Source organism: Nannobrachium achirus, assembly GCF_963921795.1.
Source record: "Nannobrachium achirus genome assembly, chromosome: 16".
Lineage (NCBI taxonomy): Eukaryota > Metazoa > Chordata > Actinopteri > Myctophiformes > Myctophidae > Nannobrachium > Nannobrachium achirus.
Genome location: NC_137823.1, coordinates 52,798,617 through 52,816,197, shown reverse-complemented (window position 1 = coordinate 52,816,197; position 17,581 = coordinate 52,798,617). Strand labels below are relative to the sequence as shown.

The 17,581-nt window shown below is 42.6% G+C and overlaps 2 protein-coding genes across 2 annotated transcripts; one reads left to right on the top strand and one right to left on the bottom strand.

The window, feature by feature from the left end:
- Nucleotides 1-771: 771 nt before the first annotated feature.
- marcksa (myristoylated alanine-rich protein kinase C substrate a) lies at nt 772-4,323 on the top strand. Its single transcript, XM_080744565.1, has 2 exons — nt 772-1,132; nt 2,384-4,323. The coding sequence occupies exons 1-2, from the start codon at nt 1,037-1,039 to the stop codon at nt 3,074-3,076; spliced, it is 789 nt and encodes a 262-aa protein (XP_080600691.1). The 5' UTR covers nt 772-1,036; the 3' UTR covers nt 3,077-4,323.
- Nucleotides 4,324-6,189: 1,866 nt separating this feature from the next.
- Nucleotides 6,190-17,298, bottom strand: LOC308300358 (histone deacetylase 2). The gene is made up of 14 exons (XM_080744174.1): nt 17,145-17,298; nt 14,796-14,908; nt 13,921-14,038; nt 13,706-13,780; nt 12,977-13,115; nt 12,603-12,744; nt 11,906-11,998; nt 11,580-11,688; nt 10,902-11,042; nt 9,564-9,672; nt 8,564-8,694; nt 7,257-7,412; nt 7,024-7,081; nt 6,190-6,633 (listed from the first exon to the last, which is right to left on the bottom strand). Exons 1-14 carry the CDS (start codon nt 17,197-17,199, stop codon nt 6,603-6,605), a joined length of 1,470 nt encoding a protein of 489 aa, XP_080600300.1. The 5' UTR covers nt 17,200-17,298; the 3' UTR covers nt 6,190-6,602.
- Nucleotides 17,299-17,581: the final 283 nt, after the last annotated feature.

Sequence of the window (17,581 nt, the reverse complement as noted above, 5' to 3'; positions counted from 1 at the left end):
TTAATTATAAAGAGGGCAGAACTCTTAACAAAAACAAAACATTCAGAGTCCATTTTCCATGCAGGTATCTCATGCTGAGAAGAGCATTGGGATCAGTGATTCCCAGAGCTTGATTATTTAAGGCTTTGAGCCTCTATTCTTGCTCATTAGTGGAGGCAATTGGTTCATTTCCTGAGCTTTTAAAGCAGTCAAATTAAATGTCATTAAGCTGGACAGTAGGAGCAGTACATAAACAGGTGAATTGTCAGGCTGCATAATAACCTCCAGACACGGTCAGGCATGCAAATGCAAGTGAAAGTACATTAAAAAAAAAAACTAAACAAAATCTTGCTGGAGGGATGGTAGCCTCCAGAGTTGGTGTCGGATAACCAACCCGCCCATTAAGACAAGCACAGTCATGACAACATGGCTTAACTTAATGAAATATCATCTTCAAAAAGTTAATCCCAAATATATAGTAGGCTAGAAATGTATTTCCCTCTTAAAACTTCTTAAGTCACCAAAACGATTAAAAATATATATATTTCCTCATGAGCTGCGGCAAAAGGAGACCATTTTGTGATTAAAAAAAGACAAATTGTAGCCCCCGATAAGCTGATCTTTTCAGATATGTTACAATATCCTACAATCCATTGTTCACTCTCGCTCTAAGCCCTGCCCACTATGTGTACGCGTAGCCGTGATTGGCCGAATGCGAGTGCGGTGCCGTCATCGCTCGGAATGCCCATTCATCTCTGCACTTGGGCGTTGGACTCCGCATCTTATTAGCAACAAGGGAAATTTCTCCATTTTCCAGCCTGTCTACGGCGACACAGCCACAAATCTGGGATTTTTATTACTTCTGTTCACTTGGCAGTTTTTTTCCTTGCGATTTTATAATTTCCTTCACTGCGCCTTGGACCCTTGATTTCTCACGCGGTGAACTTTTCAAACGGGGGGACATTTCTGCAAAGCGCCCGCGTTTAAAGGAAAAGAAGAGCCCTGTGGTCTTTGTTCGTTTTTTGGATCGGTTGAGTTTCTTTGTTGGAGCGAAAGCATGGGAGCGCAATACTCCAAGGCAGCTGCAAAGGGCGAAACCGCGGCTGAAAAGCCAGGAGAGGTGGCCGCATCACCGACCAAGACTAACGGACAGGTAAAATGATGTTTTATTATCATATTTACGTTCACCGAGTGGAAAGCAGTCTCGCTGGGACCGTGGGGGGGCTTTGGACAAAGGCGCATTCCGTGCGTAATTGTCGACTGATAACCGAACGGAATCGCACCATGTTGTGAATGAAAACCACTAGATTTTCTGTTAAATGAGAATAAACTCCTTGTAGTTTGTGAGCAACAGTTGATCGTTGGTTGTATTTTTTCTTTTTTTCTTTTCATCCACTGCTAAATTATTCTCGCTTTGGTCAACGTTGTGGACAGTTTTGAGTTGGATAACGTGGGAAATGTATGGGCTTTTATTTTCTTATTTTGAACCATTTTGTGGCACCGAGGCGGAATCCTTTGTTTAGAGCAAGTCGCCTAGAATGTGATCACATTGTAAGAGATTCGAGTGAAACCATGTGTTGATTGATTCGGGGACATCTGGGATCCCATTCGCTCTCTAAATCGATAACAAAAAAACAAGTAAAATGATTATTATTACATTTTTTCGACGTTTGGTGCCTGAATACATGGTTGCTGAATGAAGACGGGAGATGCACGACGCCAACAATGGCTTTGTACGCTCCAGCACCACGCCTTTTGTTAGCGATGCTCGAGTAGAAAGTGGAGATGGCAGCTACTATCACACTGAACACAATAACAGCCACATAACGAGCGAGAGAGATGCATTTGGTCGGTTTTTCTTGGTCAAGTTCGAACAAAACGAGACGTGTTTTAGTTTTTTTACCATGTTGGAAGTTTTTGTGATGTCCACCACCAGAATGTGTCTCTTCATGATCTTGTGTGTTAATGAGCATCTGCCGTTTTAATGAGCATTGAGCAGCTGCGTTGCTTTGGCGCTCCGCTGAGTCCGCTCCGCTCCATGGAGCGACCAGGCAGCCACCGACCCCTTGCGATCCGTTAGAGGCATTGCGCTTCATGTTGCTCATGGTGGCAAATCATGTGAAATGCTATATTATTTTTTGGATGGGCTCGTAGGCTGACTGGAGCATAACTTGTAAGCTATTTGTTCTAAAACGTTATTTAATAGAAGGGCAAACGTAGAGAGAGAGTGAAATCATGGAGCCCACGCCGGGCTTCAAAACAGTGAACGGGAGAGTCTGTGCTGATTTTATGGTGTCTGCTGCCCCTTGTGTCAGTCGGTGGCATTGGTCTATCTATATTGCATTCCAAATTAGAGGCTCTATTTACATTCTCCTCATTTCTCTCTCTTGTTTTCTCTTCTCAGGAGAACGGTCATGTGAAAGTAAACGGAGATACCTCTCCTGCAGCCGCCGAGGAGGTGCAGGCCAACGGCAGCGCCACAGCCGAGGAGGCACCCAAAGAGGAGGTCGCCAAGGCAGAGGAGGCACCCGTGGAGAAGGTAGAGGCTGCGAACGGGGACAAGGTGGAGGCCGCGTCTCCCGCTCCCGCCGAGGGAGAGGCAGCCAAGCCGGAGGACGGAGCCACGCCTTCCACCAGCAACGAGACACCCAAGAAGAAGAAGAAGCGCTTCTCCTTCAAGAAGTCCTTCAAGCTGAGCGGCTTCTCTTTCAAGAAGACCAAGAAGGAGACGGGCGAGGGCGCAGAGAGCGAGGAGGCGGCCGCCGCTCCCACGGAGGAGGCCAAGGCGGAGGGTGCCGAGGAGGCCGCCGCCGCCGGTGGCGAAGAGGCCAAGCCCGCCGAGGCTGAGGCGGCTGCGCCCGCCGCTGAGGAGGCAAAGGAGGCCGCGAGCCCAGTGGAGGCCAAGCCAGAGGCAGAGAAGCCCGCCGAGGAGGCTAAGGCCGCCGTGCCCGCAGAGGAGCCAAAGGCAGAGGAGAAGGCGGCCGAGCCGGTCGTAGAGGCAGCCAAGGAGGAGGCCAAAACAGAGGAGGCTGCACCCGCAACACAAGAGGCAGCATCACCAGAGGCCCCGGCTGCTGCTGCAGAGGCCGCAGAGTAATAGCAGAGGTGTAGACGGCCAATGCGGAAGAAAAAGTCTAGATAAGGAGGAAAAAAAGATAATCAAAGAACATTTCCCTGTTCGTATGTTGGAGTGGTGCCAGTTCCATGGCGTTTGGAGAACTTGTCTACCAGGGATATTTTAAAGCTTTTTTTCTCTCTTGGTTTCCATACCCCCCTCCCTATCCCCACCCCAACTACACAAAACCCATCTCGGTCCAATGTTACTACTATTCCAATGGGCTAGGGAGGTGGGTGGCTTACAAATATGTAAAACAGAAAAAAATACATCCACATTTTGCCATATATTTTTTTTGCATCAGTATTAAATGTTTTTTTTTTTTTTTTTTTTATCCTTTTTTTTCCTTGTTTTTATACAAAATGTAAACATGTCAAAATGTATGGACTTGCCCATGGTATGAAGGAGATGGGGATACAGTTGCGATGTAAATGAAGGGTGGGGGGGTTTCGGGAGAGGGGCAACGGCTTTTGGAGGTGGCACCCTTGTGCCTGGGAAATGTGCCACAGACTATTATGTAAGAAGTAGTCTTAAAAACACACACACAACACGTCACACACAGATGATCGACCAACGTCTATATACCATGAGAGGACCATGCGGTTTACAACACTAAGTCATTTATACTATAAGACAACAACAAAAATACAATTCCCAGAGTTAGGTTTAGGAAGTCATATAAAAAATCATAGGAGCTTTTCACTTCTCATTAGCTGTACCAGTCAGTGATTCAGTAGAAAAACAAGTTTGTATAGGCTTTATTGTTTATTGCTGGTTTTATGACCTTAATAAAGTGTAAGTATGTATAGGCGGGGTGTTTTTAACTGTGATTATTGTACAAATGAAATCTTGATCTCAAGAAGCACATGAAGTTTGCAGCTCTCTTTTTCCACCCGCTCATTTTGTAAGATAACAAACAAAATTCATCCTGGAAAGACCTTTTAAGCAATTTTTAACTCAACCAAGCTGTGATAAGTGGAATGGTTACTGTTTATATACTGTGGTATGTTTTGATTACAGCAAACTGCTTTTTTTCAGTGGTCTTTGACAAATTTAAGGAATCTCTATCAGATGCAATGTTTGTGTAGCATCTTGTCTCTTTTTTTCTTTTGTAAATACTGGAGAAGCTTTGACCAATTTGACTTAGAGATGGAATGTAACTTTGCTTACAAAAATTGCTTATTAAACTCCTCTGCTTAAGGTGTTCTGATTTTCTGTGAGCACACTAAAAGCAAAAATAAATGTGAATAAAATTTGAGCAGTATTTTGTCTTTTTCTTTCCCCTCCCTGCGGCAACAGTGGGAATAAATCACTCCAGTCTGCCTGTGGTGTGTCAGGCAGGCAGCAAAGCTGCTTGTTTGAAGTCTACTTTTGACACCTAAATTAAGTGGATTCCTCATTCTGAGTGGATTAATCATTCTGAGCCGGCGTTGCTGCAACACTTTGGCATGAGTCCAGAATCCATTATAGAAGTTTTGACTCACATTTGAGAAGTTGTGATGAGAAATGAATTGTCCACTGGAGGGAATAGTTCACTGGGGTTATTGGCTGATTTAAGTAATGAATTCATATACACTTTAATAGGACGGAATGTCACAGGTCTGTGTGCGACATCCTCTGTCAATCTGTATCCTTAACCACTTTCAACATGGCATCCCTATTCTGCATGTTATTAGCACACAATTCCAAATATAGCCCTACGAATATTATTGCATTGTAACACATTATAGGCATCTGAACACAAACCTTGCCAGACAAACAGGCACACCCGTTTCCAAAACAGGCTTGTTTTTTCTTAAAATATAAATGGGAGCATCATTGTCAATCTAGAACTGAAAATAGGGTTCAAGTTCAAATTGACCCCTTTAGGCTGTAAATGTTCTTTTTGTAAAACATTCACAAATGTGATGTGAGTGATGAGCAACTAACTAGGCATAGATTGAATGATAGGAGCTGGGAACCAATAACAAAATAATGCATCCTAAATGCCAACACTGTTAGTAACTGTATCTCTCGTCTGTCAAACAGGTGAGTAATATCAGAGTAATTTATGTGAGTCATATTCAGGCTTTATGTCGGTCAAATAGCCCAAGCCCACTGGTTCTCAACGTGGGGCCCACGGCCAAATAGCATACATACCAATTGGGTTCGTTGACATGAAAACTGTTAGAAAACCACTGGCTTAAATCACGACATGCTATTGTAGTTTGTACTTTACTCTAAACTACAAATACATATTTCTAGCCACAATAATACCTACCTGTCCAAGTGCAGTACTCTGCCAGTCTGCCTGTGGGGAGCCCCGGGCAGCAGCTGTCACTTCTCCCTTTAGGTTTCTATTCGGAATGGTGTCGGTTCTCCGTGTCTTCACTTTCTATTAGCTGTTTATGAGCAGTTTAATAGCTACATGTACCAACACTGCTGCAGGCTAAGTAGTCTACATTTTCACCACGGTCCAAAACAAAACAAACGCTTTTGTCGACCGGAAATAATCAGTAGTAGTCTGCGCTCTCTGCAGCCCAAGCTGAAGCATCCCCATCCCCCTGGCCCCTGCGATCTCCTGGTGTTGTGGCGCCCCCGTGCGGCTCTATATTTTCATTACACAATTGGAGACTTTGCTTTCTCCTTTCATTTTCACAGCAGACATTTAATTTTAGCACGTGGACTTATTTTATGTTGTTTGTCTGCCAGCCAGCATTAAAGGAGCTATAGTCAACTTTTTCTTGAAACGGATGCTAAAATAAAAATAATGTTTCGAAATGATTTTATTTAAAGAAAAATCAAGCTTTATGTTTCTTTTCAAAAATGACCACAAAGTGTAAAATAATGATAAAATAATCATTTTGGCCGTTGTCAGGCTGACTTTGTTTACACCCCTCTTCTATTCTTTTATATGGATTATAAAAGAATATAAGAGGGATGTAAACAAAGTCAGCCTGACAACGGCCAAAATAAAAAAGTTGACTATAGCTCCTTTAACTTGACGGTACAGGAACTGTCCAAGCTGGCATTAGCCTACCTTCAGCTGTTTACTCAAAATATCTTCTGTGTGGGGGAAAAATCTTTGTAGGCTGAGAAATAAATTCTAGTCTGAACATGGTATAAAAACATTTTATTTATCAAATTTCAAATATATGAAATCATTATAGGTTAATCTACAGGGAATACCCACATTATTCTATCTCCAAAAACAAATCAATAAGAGGTTCATCATGTTTTGTTCAGAAGGTAAAGCACATTGGAACAATAGCATTGGGGGGGAGGAAAGTGGGAGGAAAAACATTGTACCAAATGAAACTGTATGGGGAATTCAAGTCAATCACGGATTCAGGAAACCCATTGCTGCAGTACACAAAGGGAAACTGTAACATTCACAAGAGATTTACAACTAGGACACAGAGATCTGTAATAAATACAGCATAATGCTTCTGGTGATGTAGTCTGAGGTGGTTCCTCGATGGCAGACTGCAATGTTGTGTTTGGTGTAGGAAGGAAGGAAGGAATATGTTCAGGCACTGCTTGTCGGCTCCACCTTGACACTGAAAATGAAGAGATGAGGAAAGATTAGCTCTTTAAGATTTGTTTTGAGATTTTAACTCCTATCAAAAACGAACTTTGTCCAATGCAACTAGGCGTTAACCACTTTCAACCTGTCATCCCTATTTTGGGCATGTCATTATAGTTGAAAATTCAGCAAGATCAATTCTTTACTAACTAGGCATGCCATGCACACATGCATATGTGCATGGCTCATTCGCAGTATTTCACAATACAAAGCTTAACATAGAACTGCATTTGGTCCTCTGAAATGGACATAAATTCCTCTTTTGTAAGTGACAAAATGTAAAATACAATTTTTTTTTCTTCACCTTTTCAGAACATGGGTTATTTGAACATAAATGAGCAAAGAATCACAGTATTTGTGTTACCTTTTTGGGTCAGCCTTGTCAGCGCTACAGTCTTTTCCCTTCTCTTCTTCTTTTATCTCTGCGGTGGAGAGAAGCAGAAAACACATGAAACAACATTACAAATTCCATGTAATTTCAATGTTGAATAAATGTGCTGTTCCTCAGCATAGACAATAGGAACATCTGTCTTGCATGATGCACAGGTGGGCATAAGGGCTCCACCTTTCCTCATCATCCAATGTAAGAAAACTCACCGGCTTTCTTCTCCTCTGCTTCCTTCTTGTCCTCCTCTACACGTGGCCGTTTCAGTCCTTTCTTGTGATTGGCTACATTCCTCCTGCCTCCCTCTCCCTCATCCTCAGAGTCTGAGAACTCCTCATCGCAGGCTATTCTCTTGTCCGAGGCGCGAACTGCAAAGGGACGAGACTAGAATGTTTAGATCCGGCCAGCAATGACAAGTTGTTGGCAAAGGATAGACAGGGTTCCCACACATCTTTAACAATTAATTTCCAAAACTTTTCCAAAACCTTTCCAGAATATTTAACCCGATTTCCAGGACTATATAACAATAATTCAGCTCAATAACGAGTTGCTTACTCCTATGCGCAATGCCCAAAGACAGGCAGTGTATGCCAGTGGTTCTCAACCTTTTCAGGCCGTGACCCCCGAAATAATCATATTTGAACTGGGGACCCGGAACCCTGACGAGCACTAAGAGTAGAGGAATTTTGTTTAAGACGATCTACATGCTCACAACGCCTCGCGTTGCGAGGCGTTGTGAGCATGTAGATCTGCTATTTTCACAATTTCTGCCTCTAATATTTGACATTTTGGTCAATGTTTAATTTGTAATTTCAGAGGTATTAACAAAATCAATAACCAAAGACAATGCATAGCTATTTTTTCCAGGAACCTTAATCAATTCCAAAACTTTTCCAGTAATGGAAAAATATCATTCTAATTTCAAAATATTTCCAGGAATTTCATGACCGTGGGAACCCTGGATAGATGTCAGCAGTAATATTGGTTTGGTTAATAGCCAGAGTGGACAACAGCGAGTCGACAACTCACAGAACAGCTCCATAATGCATAACTCTGGCCTCCAGAGCACCTGCAGTGCTTTCAGCCGACTCCCTCCCCACACCGATTGAGGGAATCCCAGCAGAATTACCATTTGGATTTTCTTGTTAATTTATTCAATTAAAGTATTGATTTTGTGTCTATTTTCTTGTTGACTTTATTAACAATTAAGGCTATGGGTATCTGATGAGAAAAATACAGCCCAGCATTCATTGTTTACAAGGTTATCCAACCAAGGGCAGGTGTATCGCCGTCAGCTCTGACTCTATAGATGAGCGCTGCCCTGTAGTTGCAGTACCCAAACAGTGCCGCTTGACACCGCCGTTATGATTGCCTCTCTATGGATTCGGCTAGATAATGTTACATCTCTCAGTGATGTGCATATTTGTAGGATTTATCTAAACAAAAACAAATATGTTGGTCTATTATACAAATTCAGTTTATATTGATTAAGGGACAACTGGTGGGCCATCTGTCTTACTGGACATGCGTTTATCAGGATCCTCAGTGTCTTCATCGACAATGTCATCTGGAATGGCATCCTCAGGAATGGCTTGTACCTGTACACCGGGGGCATGTGGCAGCATTCGCAGGTTCTCAAACAGCCGCTGCCTGGAAATTAATATACGACACCAGTTCAGTACAGCTGATATTCTAATGTAATGTACTCCACTGTCTGCCTGTTTTTGTTTTTTATGTGTTTTTCTGGGGACTGCTGATGTAAATTAGCATCTTTGCTAAATCAGGTGTATTTATACATTACAGCGATATCTACTGTTCATTAATATGCATTATGCAGTGTCCGTCTAAATAAACACACAACGTTAACATTATTTCTAATGGAATTTCTGTTTTACTGTGAGATCAATGACAGCACAGTAGCCGTCAATGGAAAGGGTCAGGGAGAGAGACCCCTTTTTTCCCCACATAACTACTGGACATTTTATTTTGCAATACTATGTAGCTTTGTGAAAATACTGTATATACAGAATAATAATGAAATAGTGCATTTATATAGCACCTTTATCCAAGGCGCTTTAAAATGATTGTGCATTACATTCATACACCGATGGCGGAGGAAACCATGCAATGCACCAACCTGCTCATTGGGAGCAATGAGGGGTTCAGTGTCTTGCTCAAAGACACTTCGACACCAACTCTGGGGGAGCCTGGGATCGAACTGTTTCCAAGCAGACACTCTACCTCCTGAGCCCCCCCCCCACCCCCACCCCCACCCGCTAACACACTATTGCAGTTATAGAGGGTATGCGCGTGACATCATCATCAGAAGTGATGCGGGAACGTCTACTGAGTGGCAAAAAACGACTTTCTGGCCTTGACAGCCCATACATCCAAACAGAAAGGACCTATCTGATTGCATTAAATGACATTAAACAATGTTAAACTCACTTCACCACTCATTTTGCCACTCGATTTGCCATTCACTTTATGCATGCGCATACCCTCTATTGTGTACTTACTTGATCTTGTCCATGTACTCAGTTGTGTTCTGGTTGGTCATGTTCGAGGGACTGATGTGCAGCTTGAAGTCCGGCCCAAAGTACTCAAAGTAATCATTATACGGGAGCTCTGGAATAGAAAGATCGTAGGGAAATGGTGAGGGGAAACTATATAGGCTGTGACTTAAGATGATGAACATGGCAGTAACAGTTTTATACTCTGATGCTTCAACGAAAGCGCCACATTGTCAGCCCTTTCAAATACCATTCAAATAAAAATGAGGGATAACGGCAGTGGTTAATGTGATTTATAAGGTGACACAGATCCCCCTCCCTGAGAGTGGAGGATAACCAGGAAAGAGGAAAAGGATTCAATTTAATGCCCCGGAATTCTATTTGCTGAAACCCTGGCACTCTTGATAATGTCGCCCTCGCCTCCTCAGACACATGTGCTTTGTGACGGAGACGTTATGCTTAAGGGGAGCACACACTGGACGCGGGCGGCTGCGCAGCGTCGCGTCGCGGTATCGACGCATGTGAAGTGCTGCGCGGTAACCCCAACTGGATGCGGCGCGCTGCCACACAGCACATCCATTTCCCCCGGTGGGGAGAACCATGGGAGAACATGTTCACCGCGCGCCGCGTCTGACGCCGCCGGTGTGGGTTAGTTCATTGAAAATAATGGGGACGTATTTTTCGACGCGCCGCCTCCGCGTCCAGTGTGTGTTCCCCTTTAGTCAGCTCCCTGAAGGAGGAGATAATATCGACCTTAAGCAACGCAATGGCAGATGACAACGGTAACCGGAAATGATCCGCGCTCGATAGATAAACCTGCCGTCGCTGCAGCCGTCTCTACTACGGCAGAAGGTCCCTTCCCACGTAGCGCCTACTCCGTCTGCTGGTGTGTACGCGTCGCCATGGGAACCAAAGCGTTCAGTGAAAGGGGTGGGAACCCGTTGCCACCGAGGCTTTGCTTAACCATTTTGACTGCTACGGCGATTACGTCATAGCAGCCGTAGTCCGCCTGGCGTTGCCGTCCTGAAAATCATCGAGCTTAAAGTCGCTAATGACGCCATCCCCGCCATCCCTTCCCAGATGTTAAGTCACATAATAAGTCATATCATATTTTCATGGGGGAAAACGTTCCGACACCGTTGTATGACGACGTATGAAATGGGGCTTAAATTGTTCAACAGACTAACCGATTTTGTTGATTTTATTTTTGAAATACATAAAGAAAAGTATTTTTTAAAAGTGGTTTGTTTCATATAAAAAGTAGTTGATTGAATAATCACTAAGAACATTATTGATAGTTGCAGCCATAGTTTCAACAGATATTTGGAGAAGCGAGTGACCAACCATCAGGGATCTCAGAGTCCAGTGCCACTGCAGTCTCGTAGGTCCAGCAGCGCGCCACGTTGCGGATAGTGTAGCCTCCTCCACCCAGCATGAGCAGCGGCAAGTTGAACGACTTCATGTACTCCACACATTTGGCATGGCCTGTGTGAGAAAAAAAACAAACAATCACCAGTGAAAAATCCCCAAGGTCAATGTATATCCATTTGTAACACAGAGATTAGACAAATGTAATCAAATTGACTGATTAAATTTGTATAATTTCAGAGTTAACGTAACACTGGGGATTTTACTATGTACAGTATGCTAAAAGTTCCAAGTCCATGTCCAAAATAAGGGATGACCAGGTCTATATCTACTGTTATCCGTGTGAAATTTGTCAATGGAGAGGTTTTTTCACATTCCTCTCCCAGAAGTGGAAATCAGACACTGATTTAGCTTCACATAAAATGTCTCACATGAGTGAGATCTCATTTATATAATCATATCCTTGGTGGAGGGGACTGAGACTCATGGCTTGTTAATTGTTAATGAATCAAGGATTTCTGAATGAGGGAGAAAGTGTAGTGCTTCGAGCTCCTTTCTAAACAAATTTCACACAATACCAGCCAAACCGTTTTTGGACATAAAACATTTTTGAGTTTAGGGGTCTTTAGTTAGTCTAAAGTTGAGCCCTCGTACCGCGGATGGTAAGGTTGAAGCAGCCAAGGCGGTCCCCTGAGAGGGAGTCTGCACCACACTGAAGAACCACGGCGCTGGGCTGGTACATCTCCATCACCTTTGCCATAACCTGTACACCCACAGCAAGCAGTTAAAACACAAACAGTATGGGTACAGCTTTATTTAGTTACCTGATAAAAGTTGTATTCACCCGTTTTCATGTAAAGCAACTTTTAGTAAAGAAAAGCGCTATATAAATCGGAGGTATTATTACTACATCTGTACCCTCTGAGAGTTGAATGAACAATCTTTGTTTGCAGTGAATAAAGCAGTAAAATGACGCTCACCGGTTTGAAGATCTGCGCGTATGACTCATCATCGATGCCGTCCCTCAGTGGGAAGTTCACAGCGTAGTATTTGCCCTTTCCAGCTCCAATGTCCTAAGAGCAGAGCTTGATTTAATACACTACATCACATGACAATGTTGCTTGCCAACAAGTGATGTTCAAGCTTTCATCGTTAGAAAATCAGTGGGGTAACATTACCAGCCAAGAGCTAGCCTACCCAGTGCCTAGCTAGCTGGCGAGACTGGCGAGATATTGCACTGAGGATGTTTTGTACTTTACCAGTAAGTGTGGCAGGAGAGATGCTTCTGTAAACTTAAAATAATTAAGAACTACTCGCAATCCATTATGACCTAGGAGGAGCTCAATAACCTGCCATCAAGTGTGTGAACAGGCTAAACAGATGGATTTTAAGACAATAAATTACTTTGCATTCATAAAGACAAGGGAGATGGCTGTATAAGAGCCAAAGATGAAGCTATAAGGTGAGCACAAGGGATGAAAACAACATTAAGTGAGGCATTTATTTCCCCCACATCGGAAATGGCTCATGGCTGAATATTTGTCCCGGTCCAGGCCTGCATAGCTGTGATAAGTGTTGCAAGTGGGGAGTGGTTGTAAGACATTCAGAACAATTGTATGGTTGAAAGTCTGAGCCAGGTTTTTAACATAAACACCCACTCTAAATGCAAAGACTCACCCTCAGGTCTCCAGTACCAGGGAAGTACTCTCCATATTTATGGAAGGACACAGTCATAACTCTGTCGGTGGTGTAGAAGGCCTCCTCCACTCCATCCCCATGGTGGATGTCAATATCAATGTAGAGCACCCTCTGGTGGTACCTGGGAAGAATGGAGAGGAGTGACACAGTGAGGAGAAATGTACCAAAGTATTAGCCTCGTAAACCAGACTCCTCCTCCTGCCTTCGTTCGAATGCAAGGAGGAGTAAAGTTTACTAGGCTACCAAAGTATTACACAAAATATAACAAAAGAACACACTCAACATTTTCAATGTATTTCATCTCCAAAAATGTAATAAAAAAACTAAAAGTAAAATGTAAAAATAAAACTCACTTGAGCAGCTCCAAAATGGCCAGGACAATGTCATTCACATAACAGAAGCCTGAGGCCTCTGACTTCTTGGCGTGGTGGAGTCCTCCTGCCCAGTTCACTGCAATGTCTGTTTGCTGTCTGTTCAGTTTCACTGCCCCCGCTGTGCCAAGAAGAGAGCCATCTTAGTGTCCTTTTCCCCCCAGTATATATATACTGTACATTGATGTTGTACATTTGACAGGGTGCCTACACATTTTCCATTTCAAAATGCCATATTTATAAGGACCTGCCATTCCAATTGACTGCCAATCAGAAGGAATGGCATAACCCAACATACCAAAAATGCTTCCTCCATCTATCTAATTTACAATATATTTCTGACTCATATAAAACTAAAAGCAAGAATTGCTTGATCAATTGATTTAATCTTTCAGAGATTCAGATTTAAAAGATATGGATATAAAGTAGTTTAGTTCAGGTCACTTTACTATAATGACCACATGACTAACTCTTTGACAGCCATAAGCATTATAAGGACTTTTCCTGTATATCATCTATGTCAGGTGGAAACCTCATATTTCCAAATCTGTGACTTATCTGGGTTAAAATTTAAAAACATCAACAGTAGCAGATCGACATGCTCAAAAGCAGCGCTCTGCAGAAGTTCATGTGGATCTGCTACTTTTAGGGTGTTAATTTATGAAAAAGCACAAAAAGTTAAAATATGGAGAGGTTTTTCTTTCAACTTACCAGCAGAGCCACCGGTGGAAAGCTGGCAGAACTCAAACAATCCATCAAACACAGGACAGTCCTCTCCAACATTGACTGTAGGGGACGGATAGATGAAAGTTGGTGTTCTGATCACAGGATATACCATTGTATTCTTGGTGACTTATGGGGTGTAACGTGATTATTGCAGACTAACGACTTTGCCCTAAGTAAAAACATTTGCTCGCATCACTTACAGCGCTGCATTTGCTTGCTGAACTCAGACATGTTGTCCGGCCTTATAGATTTGAGGAACTTGATGTAATCATCACTGTGGTACTTTGTCATCTCATCTGCTGTGGCTTTGTGGGGTCTCTGCAATGGAAAAGAACCAGAGCAATTTAATGAAGTGTGGCCTGTAGATGTGTTACTGCAGAGAATTTGAAATAGTACAATAGTATGCCTGAAGTGATACATTGTGATACTTACTACAACAGTGCTTTTGGTAGGACAGGAGATGCATTGTCAAGTAACTGTTCTTAATTTCACAAGGGTGAGTGATATTTAACTAGTTAAAGCACCATATTCTGATAGTATCCATTGCTATAGAGGGTATGTTCAGTAACAGGGGTCTCCTGCCTCTCTAGACCTTTAATAAATAGAAATGACATGTTCAGGTGGGTTGCATATTTTCAACCAAACAGGAGAGAGTACCCAATTTATCAGTTTCAATTTGATATTGTTCCAGTTCAAATTTTGTCTGCTCATTTCTTTATGTCACTTCCAATTTCACTTGTTTATCCTGTGTTCTCACTGTCCTGTATGAGTTCTCTCTCCTGATTGGATAAAATCCCAACCTGAAAACGACTTTTATGTTTAAGAGCTGGAGAGACTGGGAGACTCTATTACTGAACAAACACTCTAATCTATAGCACGATTACAATCAGAATATATAGTTATTCAACACTTATATTAACTAAGGAATATCACTTACCCTAACCTTTAACTGCCCTACTTTTAACCTTATTGGGCATAATATGAACATATTACAAACGCCCTATTTTTCCATTCATGTTACATCCTTTCAATGTTACAGGCAAGAATTATGATTGAACCCAAGTAAGTAACCTACGTATATTTCCATTTTCCTGTAAAGTCCATAGTTCAGCAGTAGGTTGTGCGTCATACGAATGCGATGGGGTTTCATGGGATGACCCTGGCCATAGTAGTAGTTCCCAATGTCACCTGCACAAAATGAACCACAACTGGTTAAATTGAACATTCCTCAGTAATGCACTCATTGCACTGGTCTCAATTTCAGTGACCTGAAACTAATGTCGTTGTCCTTCTTGTGAACCAAGGACACATTTGCCATTGTCCATCACATAATAGAAATATTTTATAAAAATTGCTATAAATCTCCCACTCGGTCAAGTGGTTTTCAAAAATGTTTTGGTTCAGGTCACCCCTGTAAATAATGTTTTCATCCACGGCACCCCTGGATTACATTCTTACTTTACAGCACCTTACATTTGTCAAATATGTAAATCTTTCCCCATAACACACAGTATGTCAAGAGGACAACTTGAGAGAATATCCGTTTCCATTATAGGACAGATTGAAAAAATATATACTTTGTGTTTCACCACTTAACCCCAGCATCCCTATTCTGGGGGGGGGGGGGGGGGGGGGGGCGGGGGACATTCACCAAAAATAGACGATCTACAAGCTCCCAACATGTCACGTTGTGATGCGTTGTGAGCTTGTAGAACTGCTTTTTTGGTGCAGACACGTTGTGTATATAGGCTGAAAAAGAACGCACCAAGTACAGAGCAACTCAGGTCTGTTATACTAAGCATAAGTGGTTAAACCAAAGTGATATTGATCAATTCCAAATATTATCAAAATATCCTGAGGCACCCCTGGACTTGCGTCACAGCACCCACTTTGGGAAACCCTGCACTGGGTTAACCATATGAACCCTAGCATCCCTATTCTGGGCATTGTTATGATGAAAATAGCAGATCTACAAGCCCACGTTGTGACGCATTGTGTTGGTAGATTAGCTAAAACTGTTTTTCTCAAACTTTTTGGGCTTCAGTACCCCCTTTTCCTGATTGCTGAATCCAAGTACCCCCTTTAATTGCCTAGATAGCAGGAAAAATAATAAATAATAATAATTATGAAAGCTGGGCTAGAACTATAATGTGTTGCCTAATGCCTACAACAACCACACTAATAATAATAAAATAAATAATACAATTTGGCCATAAAATAAAAGGCTCATATTGGGTCCAATAAGTTGACCTATTATTTAATACTTAAACCCAGTGTGCCTTGGTGACAAATAAAACCACTGACTTTACTTGGTGCCATTGTATTGTGGTTTAACTTTAAATTCATGCACTAATTCATGCACTAAAACTGTGTGTGTGTGTGTGTGTGTGTGTGTGTGTGTGTGTGTGTGTGTGTGTGTGTGTGTGTGTGTGTGTGTTCATTCACCCTGCTCAACAGTTGCATTTTGTTCTCATATGACTTGATATTAGGTTTTATTCTCCCTGGCGCAACCAGTTATATCCATAGAGTATTATATTAAGGTTATATCCTTATATCCAGCCACTAAACGTTAGCAAGCCTGCAAGTTAGCCAACCTAGCTTTGGGTTCTCCTTACATAGCCCAGGCTGCTCAGTCTCTCGTATGTATGTAGTAAAAATAAAAAATACACTTTCCCTACTCAACAAAACAAAGACGGGTCTAAGATGTTTGAAAGCCTACTTTCCTTGGTGGGAACACTCGAAGCCCCCCACCTCACTCCTAATTACAGTTTTTGTCCAGAAAAGAAAATATTTCACTGGAGGTTTTGCGACTCCACAGCGCCCTCTAGAGATCTTGTCAATAGAAGATTCCATTGACCATATTTTGCCTTCCGGTGAAATTGTTTTCTTTTCTGGCTAAACATTGTATTTTAGAAGTGATGTGGGGGGCTCCGAGTGTTGCCACTAAGGAAAGTAGGCTTTCAACTCCCTAAAGCCGTCTTTGTTTTGGTGAGTAGCGAAACAGTGTTTTTTATTTTTACTACAGACGAGAGGGTGCGCAGCCTTTACTGCGGGCGCCAGGCATCATCGGTGACATAGCAACTCCTAACGCCATGGCATTGGACCAGAAGAGCTAGCCTTCAAGCTAACCAGCTGCATTCACTAAATGCTAGGTGGCTAACTTGCTAAACAGCTAGCTTCAAAGGCTAACGCACAACATCTTGGTCGGATCATGAGGCGCGTTGCTGAACAAAACTGACGCTGTTCCCAGTGTCGACGCGGATCGCCTCAACTATTTTGGGGGTCAAAAGCATGCACTTTTTATGTCAAACAACGCTCTCCGTGCGACAAAGTAGCCTATAAATCACACCACCAGCCAGCCAGGTGCTCCACAAGAATACTGAGACGATCCTTGGATGTCCCGCTGCTGCAGCAGTGCACGTACCGTCATAGTAGTAGCACACCTTCTTCTTGGTCCCTCCTGCGGCCGTGAAAGCCATGCTGAAACCCCTTCAACAAAGCAATGAATTAAGTTTTAGGTATTTTTTTGTGCGTGGAAAAAGATGGTGCAGGGTCTCTGGTGTTAACTTGTTATTGATGATGATGATGATGTGATGATGGTCCCTCAATAAAGCGGTTGTTGAGTTGAATGGGAGGCGGTGCTAACGCACAAGGCGGGCGGGGCCTGTATGTGGCTGCTGCTGCTGAGGGGGTCCTGTCCTGAGACCAGACACCAGTGGTGGGAAAAGTACTCACATGTTTTACTTGAGTAAAAGCATCAAATACTACTGCAGTGTAAAAATGTACTTGAATACATTTTGTAATGAGTAAAATGTACTTAAAGTACCAAAAGTAAAAGTACCTACTCATGATACAGAATGT